At 47.2% G+C, this 12730-nt stretch overlaps 1 protein-coding gene across 1 annotated transcript; it reads right to left on the bottom strand.

The window, feature by feature from the left end:
* Window positions 1-35: 35 nt before the first annotated feature.
* Window positions 36-12730, bottom strand: AJUBA (ajuba LIM protein). The gene is made up of 8 exons (XM_033925678.1): window positions 11105-12730; window positions 8359-8460; window positions 6389-6456; window positions 6210-6272; window positions 4205-4335; window positions 4018-4069; window positions 3463-3531; window positions 36-350 (listed from the first exon to the last, which is right to left on the bottom strand). The coding sequence occupies exons 1-8, from the start codon at window positions 11958-11960 to the stop codon at window positions 231-233; spliced, it is 1461 nt and encodes a 486-aa protein (XP_033781569.1). The 5' UTR covers window positions 11961-12730; the 3' UTR covers window positions 36-230.

The following is a 12730-nucleotide window of genomic DNA, read 5'->3' as shown; positions in this document are numbered from 1 at the left end:
TTGAAAAAACCCCAGAATAGGAATGATAATTAACAATTGTATGCATACAGTGTGTGTTGTGTTTTTTTTTTTAAATTTTATTGTTGGTAGATCATTTTGACTTGGTCATTTTAAAAGTAGCTCGCAAGCCCAAAAAGTGTGGGCACCCCTGCTTTAACCGTTAGTCATTTGCACTGAATCCATCTCTTTAACGGAGACAGTGTCACACAGTGATAAAGACACAGTAGCTCTCAGTTATAAGTGGACTTGGATGAGGCTTGTCGCTGAATGTGGCAGGTGTAGCACAACAGGTGACCGTCCAAGGGGAAGCAACAGAAGCCTTCCTTGTCACTGAGCTGCAGACCACAATCCTAAGAGCAAGAGAGAGGAATATTAGAAGGTTGATCCTGTTCATAGACAATACACCTCTCTGCTCACTGTACCACTTTACTATGCACTAGGCATAGACTGAAGTTTGCACAGAGCAGGGGTTGTCAACCCAGGATACACCCATCCAGATTAATTTTGAGATATCAATAATAAGAACATAAGAATTGCAATACTGGGACAGATCAAAAGTCCATCAAGCCTAGTATCCTATTTCTTACAATGGCTAACCCAGATCCCAAGTACCTAGCTAGATCCCAAGTAGTAAAACAGATATTATGCTGCTTATTTTAGGAATAACCAGTGGATTTCCCCAAGCCATCTCAATAATGGCCTATGGACTTCTCTTTTAAGAAATTATCCAAACCTTTCTTAAAGCCTGCTAAGCTGATTTCACTACATTCTCTTGACAACGAATTCCAGAGTTTAATTACACGCTGTGTGAAGAAATATTTTCTCTGGCTAGTTTTAAATCTACTACTTAGTAGCTTCATCGCAAGCCCCTTAGTCCTAGTATTTTTGGAAAGAGTGAACAAACTGTTCATATCTACCTTTTCCACTCTACAGTATTTTATAGACCTCTTTCATATCACCCCTTAGTCGTCTCTTCTCCAAGCTGAAGAGCCCTAACTGCTTTAGCCTTTCCTCATAGGGAAGTCGTTCCATTCCTTTTATCATTTTCATCGCCCTTCTCAGTACCTTTTCTAATTCCGCTATATTTTTTTTGAGATATGGTGACGAGAACTGTACACAGTATTCGAGATGCAGTCATACCATAATAATTTCATCTTTGTTTTCCATTCCTTTCCTGATCATTCCACACATTGAGCTGATGGTTTCAATGTATCCTCAACAATGACACCTAGATCCTTTTCCTGGGCAGTGACTCTTCACATAGAACCCAGCGTCACTTAGCTACAGTTCGGGTTCCTCTCTCCCGCATGCACCACTTTGCACTTGTTCACATTAAATGTCATTTTCCATAATGAAGATGTGTGACATAGATTTGCATGCACTGCTTCCTAGGTATGTAAATCCATCGAAAACCTGACTGGCTGGGTGGGTTCCAAAGACTGGGCGACTCAGCTCTGTACACCAGGGATTCTCTGCCCTGTACTTGAGACATCCAGCCAGTTGGGTTTTCAGGATACCCCCAATGAATGTGCATGAGATATATTTGCATGCCCTACCTTTATTTATCTCATGCGTATTCACTATGGATATCCTGAAAACCTGATTAGCTGGAAGTGTTCCAAGGACTGGGTTGAGAACCACTTGTGGGCACAGAATTGGGAGGGATCTCAGATTGCTGTCTCTTTCCCCCGCTCGCCCCCCTGTGTTTAATCATTTCACTAAGAATGTGAGTTTATCATCACTTGTATGAGTTTGGTAGAAAGAAATTACATGATGATGAATTACCATATATACTTTAATATAAGCCAACCTGAATATAAACCAAGGTAACCCTTTTCCTCCCAGAAGGAAGGAAAAAAGATTGACTCAAATATAAACCGGGGGGGGGGGGGGGTTGTTAATATTCAAGTACCCTGCCAGGCTCTGCACCCAGCCCCTCTCCCTCCCTGCCCTGCCAGGCTCTGTACCCTGTCTCCCCCTGCCCTGTACCCTGTCCCTCCTTTCTTCCTAATGCCTTGCAGGCTTCCACCAGGTCTGCCGTAAGACCTGGTGGTCCAGTGGTGGGCCGCCTTCGGTTCAGGCCAACTGTTACAACTTATACCTCCCTCCCACCTCTCCTGTGTACCTTTAAAATCCCCAGTGGTCCAGCAGTGAACCAGAGCAGGAGTGGTCTTCCCGTGCTCCTGCCGTATGGAGAGCCACTAGTGAATGGCTGCAGCGAGTTCTCATGGGACTCGTGAGAACTCGCAGCAGCCATTCACTAGTGGCTCTCCACGGGGTAGGAACAAGGGAGCTCCTGCTCACTGCTGGACCACTGAGGATTTTAAAGGTACATGGGGAGGCAGGATGGAGGTAAAAGTTTTAACAGTTAGCCGGGACAGGAGGCGGGAGGGATCCTTCCTGTCCCGGCCCACTACTGGACAACCAGGGAATTGAAAGGTATGTGGGAGAAGCAGGAGAGAAGTTAACGTTTTTAGAGACGGCTGGGACAGGAGACAGCAACGATCCCTTCTGTCCCAGCCCACTGCTGGAGCAAAGCATAAAAAAGAAGACCCAATATTCCATAGGAAACGGAGCAGTCCAAATACAAACACACTGCGGAAATTATAGTGTTCTTGACTTTCCTTTTATTTCTTTGCAAAAATCTTCAAACAATGTTAAAAATTGATTCACTTTGATTACATTGGCATTCAACAGACCCGACATGGGCCGTGTTTCGGCAAACAAGCCTTCCTCAAGGGTCCAATAAGGAAGTATTGACTGGATATGCAAATGTGGAACTAGTTATTCAAATCTTGAGGAGACAAGCCAAAGGTACGCCGTTAGTAAAGCTACTGTGCACTAGCGGTGTACCTTTGGCTTGTTTCTTCATATCGTCTCTTCAAGATTTGAATAACTAGTTCCACATTTGCATATCCAATCAATACTTCCTTACTGGACCTTTGAGGAAGGCTTGTTTGCCGAAACACGGCCCTTGCTGGGTCCGTTGAATGCCAATGTAATCAATGTGGATCAATTTTTAACATTGTTTGAAGATTTTTGCAAGAAATAAAATGAAAGTCAAGTAATTTCCTCAGTGTGTTTGTGTTTGGCCAGCCCATTGCTGGACCACCAAGTCTTACAGTAGGCCCAGAAGAGGACCGCAATATATCCAGGAGGGGAGCAGGTGGGCGCTGACCCAAATATAAGCCGGGACCCCCATTTTGGGGCCTTTTTTGGCTCCCAAATCTCAGCTTATATTTGAGTATATACAGTATATTTCCTCAAAATCCTGTGCTGCTACTGGGAAAGTTCTTCTGCACTTTGGTATGGACAAATTACATATCCCAGCATGCACTGCCAAATTCCCCAGTTCTGAGCTTGGTCATGATCAGCCACTGAGGGGGGGAACATGTTTAAACATGGTCTTTCCACCAGTAAGGGTCAATGTGGGAACATACAAGGCCCCCAAGCACCACTCACCTCACAGTGATAACACTCGAAATGGTATTCATTGTCCATGGATATCACCCGCACAATATTTTCTGAGCCCTGCCACAAAGAAGTGAGAGTTAAAACAGTCATGTGTCGCATGATATTACAATCTGGATCCCAGGCTTGCTGCTACTAAGTAGAACCATCTTCCTGGATCTGCCACCAAATTGAGCCCTCCCCAGGTACTAGAGCATCATGGGTCCTACCAGAACTGACTTAGGGGGATGCAGGACCTAGGTCAAACCAGGCTGTGTGGGGCCTTCTCATTACTTCTTCATGCTGGGCACTATCGATGGTTTGAATTACCCAGATCCGGTACATACTGCAAGTATTTTAAAACAATGCCAATTGGTGGCACACCTTTACCTGGTGTGGTTAGTGGGAGAATTGTTGGCTGTGTTGTCAAAGCGTGGAACCCAGGGGACCCACCCTAGTGCGCTATTGCCAGACAAGCTCTAAGTCCCACAGTCATTTCCTGCAAATTGAATGCTCTGGTGCCCAAGGATTTTGTAGCCTTTAAGAGCTGTGACCTGAAGAACTCACCTCTGAGGGCAGAATAGGTTGTCCACATGCAGTGCACTTTGGACCAAAGATTCTGGAAAAGGAAAAAAAAAAAAAGCATCTAGAAGTCTGGTAAGAATGATAAAAAGGAGAGGGGTGTGGCAGCAAAGTCAGTCCCCTGTGGTGTGCGGGGAGGAAAAAAGGCAGAATCAAGACAAGGTCTCCTTACTTGTGGTAATCCATGACACAGTACACCTGGTGCGCAAGATCTACTGTGAACGGGATCCCATCCAGGCTCTTGTTACACACCACACAGCGGAAACAGCCTGGGTGATACATCTTCCCTAGAGCTTGAAGAATCTGCCAAGAGAAAGAGCATAAGTTACAGAAGAGTTCACGCCTTACTGTTTCAAACAGCAGTTCTTATATCCTTCAGTATAGTATCATTAAGGGCTCCTTTTACTAAAGTGTGCTAGCGTTTTTAGCGCACATACAAGATTACTGCGCGCTAGCCGAAAAATTACCACCTGCTTAAAAGGAGGTGGTAGCAGCTAGAGTGCCTTTGTAAAAGGAGCCCTAAATGTATACTCTCATACTATACTTTAATTGAGACTTCTGTTTCTCTCAGGATCTCAGCGATGTAACTCCACTCCATTTTTTAAAAAGTTTTTTAGATTTTATATGTTGGAAACCGCTTTGGATTTTAAAGCGGTATATCAAGCCGTAATCAAATTTGAAACTCCATTGCTGTTAGGAGATGTTTACATCAAATCTTCACTGATCCAGCAAATTTTTAAAGAATTTTCTATAGGGTATCTAAAAGATTTTTATCTTTATACTAGCAGATTACCCGGCGTTGGCTGGATATTTATTTATCCCAAAATGTCCCACCCCCACATGTCCTACAGGAATGGCCCTCTCTATGGGACTGAACTTGGATTTAAACAGCATCGGGAGTGTCAGTATTCATCTCAGTGAGCCCAAAAACTAGGGGTTAGACACTAATATCTGTCGGTTTTGATAATTTTTACATGTCACCCCCCTTCCCACCCACACAGTATTTTTCCCAATAGTAAGGCATAAGTGTACCAAGTTTGGTTGAAATCACTCCATGCGTTTATGGATTAGACACTACTATCTGTCATTTTCGATGTCACCCCCTTCCCCTTGGCATTCAAAAAAAAAGCATGACATGGCAAGCCCCTTACCCTCAACCTAACCTACCCCATTCCCCTTACCCCCTCTCCCACAACCCTATCTCTAGTGTCCACCCTGACCTGATCCCCCACCTTCCTCAAACCTTGAAAAAAGTGCCGAGGTGATCTAGTGCCCCCCCCCTAGATCCCTCCATCCCTTCAATCAAAAAATGCCCTTGTGGTTCAGTGCTCCCCCTCTTGGCTAGGCTATACTAAGCCATGCCCACCACCCAGTCATTAGGCCTGGTAGTCTAGTGGAAGCTCTCCCTCCTTCCCCTCCCCCTCGAAGCCCTATATCTTGTAGGAGGTAGGAACAATGCTCATTCGCTCCTGCTGTTCAAAATGGCAGCGCCCCACCCCACGTGGTGCATCCTGGAATGCACTGGGTGGAGCCTATCTATCATTACATTACATTAGTGTTTTCTATCCCGCCAATACCTTTCAGTTCTAGGCGGTTTACGGAAAGAGTTGGCCTGGGCATTCCCAGGAAGCTTACAGAGTTGATAGATAGAGTGAGCTTACACGAACTGAAGACTAGCATGAGCGATGGGTTTGGGGGGAGGGTTTATAAGGTTTTTGATTAGCTCATTTGACAAATTTTTTGAAAAGTATAGTTTTCAGTTCTTTCCTGAATGTTTTGTAGTTGGTCGTCTTGGTCGGTATATAAGGGGGTTTCCCAATTCCTGCACTTCCAGTGCTGAGGCTCCAAATGCAACTCTCGGTGTACCTCACTCTGATTTTGCAGCACCTGCCTCCCCCCTCAGGATTCTCAGTGCACCTCACTCACTCCTACTCTGCAACACCTGTCTCGCCCCCTCCTCTCTATTTCAGTACTGAGAGCCCCATACAAAGCTCCGCCAGTGCCCCTCACTCCTGCCCTGGAATACCCTTGTTGTAAACCACCTTGAACTAATGGTTTGGCCGTTTCAGTGCCGAGACCTCAAAAATAGTTTTATTAGTACACTCCCTTTGTGATGCCTTTTGCTTTTACCCCTATACTAATTAAATGGACAGTGGTGTTTGCACAGTGGCTGCTACCTTTTCTAGGATCAGGTGACCGCACACACAGCATTTCTCTGCTGCTTCCTGAAACCCCGAAAACTGTGAATTGGAAGAAAACAAGAACAGTTATGAGCCTTTGGAGAAGAATGACCCAAAATGCTGACATGGAAGAGGAGGAGGAGATGGGTCAGAACAGAGTTTGCCCGGTTGCTCACCATGTAATCTTCCTGGCAGTACACTGAGCCATTCACGTTGTAGAATGCCTTTCCACGTAAGGTCCGTCCTGAAAGAAAGAATCACAGAGTGAGTCAACAGCACCAGGCCTGGGCCACAGAAAACCAGCAAGGTAGCTGATGAGAACCAGTGGCCCTCTCAGATTAAGAGGTTTCAGATGCAAACACCTGGACAATGCTTCAGGGAGCATCATAGCATATGCTAGACCCAACTGCAGTCAAACCAAGAGCACATCCCATTTCTTCCAAAAGAATTCTAAAAGATAAGAGGGGTTTGCTGGAGTCCAAGTTCAGAATCTCGGTTCTTTCACTCTCTGTGTGTGACTCTGAGGAAAGCCTTTTATTTAAACTAAACTAAACCTTAAGTTTATATACCGCATCATCTCCATGGATGTAGAGCTCGGCACGGTTTACATGAACTTATATATAGAAGAGAAGAGTAAGGGGGGATAGAATTACATTTTAGTGAAAAGCCAGGTTTTCAGTTGCTTGCGGAATAATTGGAGGGAGCCCAGGTTCCGCAGCGGGGTAGTAAGGTCGTTCCAAAGACCTGTGATTCTGAAGAGAAGGGATTATCAAAAATAATTCCACCTAAAGATAAGGCATAAATACATAACTTCATAAATCAAAATATAAATAACTTTCTACTTGTATAAATTAAATAAATAAATTGAACTGATGGGGAGGGGGGCAGCTCAGGGCATGGTTCGGAACTTAGACGTCCTCACAAACCTTCTTAGCACCTCATTGGCATTTAAAAAAAAAAAAAAAACATTACGACTGAAGTGCAAAATTTAAACTTAACTCAGTTCAGTTCTATAAATAGTTGAAGAAACCAACAACTTAACTTAAAGCTTCACTCTGATCTTCTGTTGGGCGTTTTCTTCAATGATCAAAAATTGATTAAATCCCTGTGCCAACAATGGCCGGTGTTTCGCAAAAAAACTGCCTCAGGACAAAACGTGATTTGTCTCGGCGTAGCTATGCTCAAAATCTAAATTAATATGGCTGTGTGGATGTTTGGGGGAGTTGCTCTGTCTTCTTGTGTCTTGGTCCCTGGCTGTGTTACTGACGCTGTGTATGTGGCACTGGGGATGTCGCTCTATATCTTGGGGATTCACTTTACTTCCTTGTGTCTCAGTTTTAATCCCTATCGCTGTCCCTGGCTGTGTGTGACCCTGAGGGAGTCACTTCACTTCTCCATGCCCTAGCTTTAATCTCCAGCTCTGATTCTGCATATGAATCTAGAGGAGTTGCTTTGTTTCCCTGTGCTTGGGTTCCAATTCCCTGACTTACTAATAATCAGTCTCCTCTCTAAATTCTGCCACATTAACCTGGCCCCCCCCCAAACTGCGCTCTGGAGAGATGGTGGAACACTCTTTTCAAGACATCTGTAAAGTGCTCTGGGACTCATGTTTCCATTAAAGATACTACATCGATCCAAACTTCTTGTGATTAAGCCTAGGAGGAAAGTGAAGGGGAGGCAGAGCGGCCCTGAAAGGGAATTCTCCGCATTCTTGGCCTCTGATGTCAGGAGCCCAGCTCCTTGAGGTGGCCTCCTCTCTGCGGTCAGAAGGAGAGACTGAAATAAAGCTCCTCTCCCTCCCCTTTCACATTCCTGCCTTTCAGAAGTACCCCTAGCAACTTACCAACTGCCGGAGCCTCAGAACTGCACCTGGAAGCTACAGACTGCCAACAAGAGACTGAGAAATGCACCAGCCGTTCAAGCTTCACATTTACACCCATCAATACACACACACAGAATAATGGACAGTGGCAATGCACACACACATTGACCCGCACAGACCATGGACAGCTTAGGCAGTGGCAATGGACATTTCCTATACACACACGCACAGTACCCCGATGCAGAAGAGGTCTGGCGTGTGTAGAAGCAGTGCATGCTTCACACACTCACACACAGTCCAGCTGTGCTCACCAGGGTAACTCACCACAGGAGCAGCAGACGAAGCAGTGAGTATGGAAGAGGCAGTCCAGAGCTCGGCAGGCATTGTTTTGCCCATAAATTCCTTTGTTGCATTCTATACAAGTCCCTGTTGGAGAAAAGAAAGAAATATTCAGTCACTGATGGTCTTCAGCACGTTGGATTCTAGGTTCTAATCCAGTCTCTGTTACTCGGGGTGGGGGTTGGTAGGTCACTTTATCCTCCTATACTTCAGTTCTAATCCCCACAATGAAACCTTCAGAGAAGCACTTTATCTCCATGAGCTCCAGTTCTGATCCCTGGCTTTGTCATTCACCGTTTATAAGTGACCCTGGGAGAGTTACTTTTTTCCCCATCCTTTAGTTCTAATCCCCAGCTCCGGGGGTGGGGATGGGGGCAGAGAAGGAGAAGACCCCCATACTCTGGAGGGCCTTTCTGACAATTTACATGCCAGTTGTTAATCTGAACTTCTGCTAATACCCAGCTCTGTCACTGACTCTCTGTGTGACCTTTGGGGAGTCACTTTATCTCCCTGTGCCTCAGTTCTAATATCTGGCTCCATAACTGACTCTGTGTGGACCCTGGGGGAGCCATTTTATCTCTAGGGGCCTCAGTTCTAACCCCCGACTCTGTCACTGACGCTCTCTGTGTGATCCTGGGGGAGTCGCTTCTGCTCTCTGGGCTTTAGTTGTGATCTCAGGAATCCCCACATGGGTTTCTGCCAGGTATTTGTGACCTGGATTGGCCACTGTGGAAACAGGATACCAGGCTAGCTGGACCATTGGTGTGACCCATTATGGCTACTCTTGTGTTCTTATGTACTTTGGGAGAATCACGTTCTCTCCCTTTTTAGCACATTACAGAGACATGATCTATGGATGGAGTGTGCAGTACATGTCTGGGCTTAATAGTGACAATTATCTTGCAAAAAAGCACCTACTTTCTCTTGTGGCAGCCAAACAAGCTTAAACCTGCCACAAACGGGCACAACAACGGTTCCTACAGTGCAATGTGTGAAGAATGCAGAATGGTGGATGACTATTGTCTTGGGGGGGGGGGAGAAAGCTGTAACAAATGGAGGAGGAGGAGAGCTGGGATTGGGGAAAGTTGTAGCAAATGGGGGGGGGGGGAGCTTGCTTGGGAGGAGCAGTAGGGAATGATCGGGGCCAAGTATCCTAGGTGAATTTCAGGACCTCACCATTGTTCCCTCTAAACATGCAGGCGGCCATTGCTTGCGTCCTTACCATTAGGGGTGGCGCAGCCATCTCGTGCTTTTAGACCTGCAGGGGTGGCACTTCCCTCGGGAATCTCGCCGAAGCTGCTGTTAGATTCTTGCACCATCTCCAACAAGGGCAACAGATTCCCACACGCCTTAGAGCAGGGGTGGGCAATCATGGTCCTCAAAGGCCACAACCCAGTCAGCTTTTCAAGCTTTGCACAATGAATATGCATGACGGGTGATGTGCATGTACTGCTTCTCAATCATACTCGCTGTGAAAATATTTGAAAACCCGACTGGGTTTTAGCCCCCAAGGAATGTGGTTGCTCACCCCTGCCTTAGAGGGAACATTGGACCCTGCTCCCCACCACCCCTTCTGACAGTTTGATAATTGAAACTTAACAGTCGTGGTTATCCCAATCCCCCCTCCCAAAAATATCCTGCATAAAGACACACTTGGACTTCACAATTGAAGGCAAATTCCAAAACGTAATTATCTTAGGGAATGGGTTGTTTGAAAATTGTCCACCCTTCCTGCAGATAACAGTGTATGCTGATAGTCTTTGAGTTTGCAGAAGGTGCTCCCTGCCGCCCTCCAAAAAGTTTGGACAAGTTCCTGGAGGAACAGTCCACAGTCTGCTATTGAAACAGACATAGGGGAAGCCACTGCTCGCCCTGGGATCGGTAGCATGGAACGTTGCTACTGTTTAGGATTCTGGAATCTTGCTACTCTTTGGGGTTCCAGAATCTTCCTTACTCTTTGGGGTTCCAGAACTTTGCTACTGTTTAGGATTCTGGAATCTTGCTACTCTTTGGAGTTCTGGAATGTTTGAGTTTCTGCCAGGTACTTGTGACCTGGATTGGCCATTGTGGAAACAGGATACTGGGCTAGATGGACCACTGGTCTGACCCTGTGTGATTATTCTTATGCTTCTCTTGATGACCACCTAGACTGGTCAATGGTTAAGCCATCCCTGGAAATCCTGGATCCGCAGGGTTAAGAAAGGAAGGCTGACTGAGGGGGTGGGGGAGCACATTGTTTGTGGGGAAGAGTGGCCACCTAGAGTCTGGATCTTAGAGGAATGTTCAGGCCCTTCCCTTCCTGTGCGGCACCTCAGGTAAGACAGGAGCCTACTTGCTGCTCCTCTCTCATCCATCGCATTCCCTGAATTCCTGTGGTAGGGAGCGTGAGGCACGCATTCCACAGGGCATGTGTGAGCAGGACCAGTAGCATCTCGGGGAGGAGGGGAGGGCACCTGGCTAAGAGAGAGGTTGCAGCATGAAAGGGTCTGTCTGGCAGTCCTCCCACAACATTTCCTACAGTTCCCTCCCCAGCTAACACTCCTCCACCATTTTATCCAGCTAACGCCCACACCACTATCCCCTACAGGTCCTTAGCGCATGCAAACTCCCAGGGATAAACTTCCAGCTCAGGAAAAGGGAAATAGAGTGGAAATCTGAACCTGGAAGAGTTTGTCCACAATCAAAAGTTACCAACCAGAAGTTATTTGGTGACCCTGGTTTGCATACTCACCAAAATAATCCTCTCTGTTGTCGGGTTCCTGTCCCCTGGCCTGGGATGTCTTGGGTACTGGAGTGAGCCTCTTGTCCCATCCGGGCTTTTCTTCCTCAGCACCAGCTGCACCCAGCCCCAGCTTTGAGTCCTCTTTGAAGCCCACCCCAACAGAGACTTGTGGTTCTGGGCCCCTGGGGGCCAGCTCCACATAGCCTGTGATGGAGTGGCGGATGGGCAGGTGGACAGGGAAGCTGCCGAGCGCCGGTGGGTAGGAGTGACGGTTGTCCTGTTGCCAGAGGAGGTGTAGGGACTCTTGCAGTTCTGGAAAAGGGCTGGCATGTCGCTGGTCATAGCCAAGGCTAATGCCACTGGTGCGATTGCTGTAGCCGGATTCCAGAGCCAGGCTGGTGGATGAGCGCTTACTGCTGTTGCTGGCTGTACTGGCAAAACTGGAGCGTGCACTTACAGCCCCTATGGGTTGTCGACCTGGCGGGTTTACACGGAGCCCCAGCTCACCGCCCAAGTCGCCAGCGCTGTAGCGTTGCAAAGCCCGTGGCCGCTCCTCCCATTCCCCAGAACTGTACTGGTGCAAGTCCAGGGAGAGTCGATGACTCCTCTCCACTGCTGCCTCCTGGGGATCAGAATCCCTGAGCCTGACTCGTCTCTCCACCACTCCTGCTGCCATGGAGCCTGGCCCGGGGCTGCTTAGCCGCCAGCGGGATCGGCGCAGAAACTTATCTTTAAATGGACCATTGCCGGTGTCCACCGGCTCAGCGGTTGTTTCGCCCTTCTTCTTGTTGGATTTCGTGCTGCCTGAGTCGGACAGTTTCAGTTTTTCCAGAATCTTGCTAACTCCCTCCCCCAGGCGATCCATTTCGTGCCCGAGAGGAGTCAACTGCACACCCACTAGTGATTCAGTGAAAGAGTGCAAAAATAAGCCCTGTGGCTCAGGTATTATTGTGAGTTTTCTCTTGCCAATGTGCCACTTCAGTGTCTCCCTCACCGCAATGCCAGCCTAGAATTCAAAGTGACTGTGTCACAAACAATGCACTTTCCTAGAGCAATCCTAAGTGATCACACTCTCGCCCAACTCTGCGCCATCAAAGTGTCCCAAAAAGGTCTCACTGGCTGCTCGGTTGCTTTCTGGGTATTACCTCCAAAAATCTTGCACTCTACCTGCTCTTTCAGTAGGGCATCACCTGCAGTCTCGCTCTTCCAGTGTGCTATCTCCAGTGGCTGTGCTCTGTTGTGGCTTCTTTCTTTCCTTGCTCACAGAAAGTAAGGTTTTCCATGTCCTGGGCCCCACATCTAGCCTTTACAGGGGACAGAAAAAAATCTGAGATCCTCCTTTTTGAAAGTCTTTGCTAGCACAGAGCTTGCATTTGCTTATCCCTGCCAGGCAAGGTCTGAGCCCAGTCTGGACTCCAGCTGCAGAAGAGGAGGAGGAGGAGGAGACAAAAGTTGATGCATTTTCTTCTTTTTTTTTTGTCTCTGCTTGCTAGGGCTGGATTTTTCATCCCCTTCCCAGACTCCGCCTCCCCCAGGCGGGATATCCTGAGTTCTCCTGTCTGTACAGGGCTGGGGGGCTTTTGGGTCCCAATCCAGTCCTTCAGTGGCAGGGTTTGGGATGGGGGTGGGAGTTCT

This window comes from Geotrypetes seraphini, chromosome 16 (assembly GCF_902459505.1).
Source record: "Geotrypetes seraphini chromosome 16, aGeoSer1.1, whole genome shotgun sequence".
Taxonomy (NCBI): Eukaryota; Metazoa; Chordata; class Amphibia; order Gymnophiona; family Dermophiidae; genus Geotrypetes; species Geotrypetes seraphini.
This window is presented reverse-complemented; position numbering and strand designations above follow the sequence as displayed.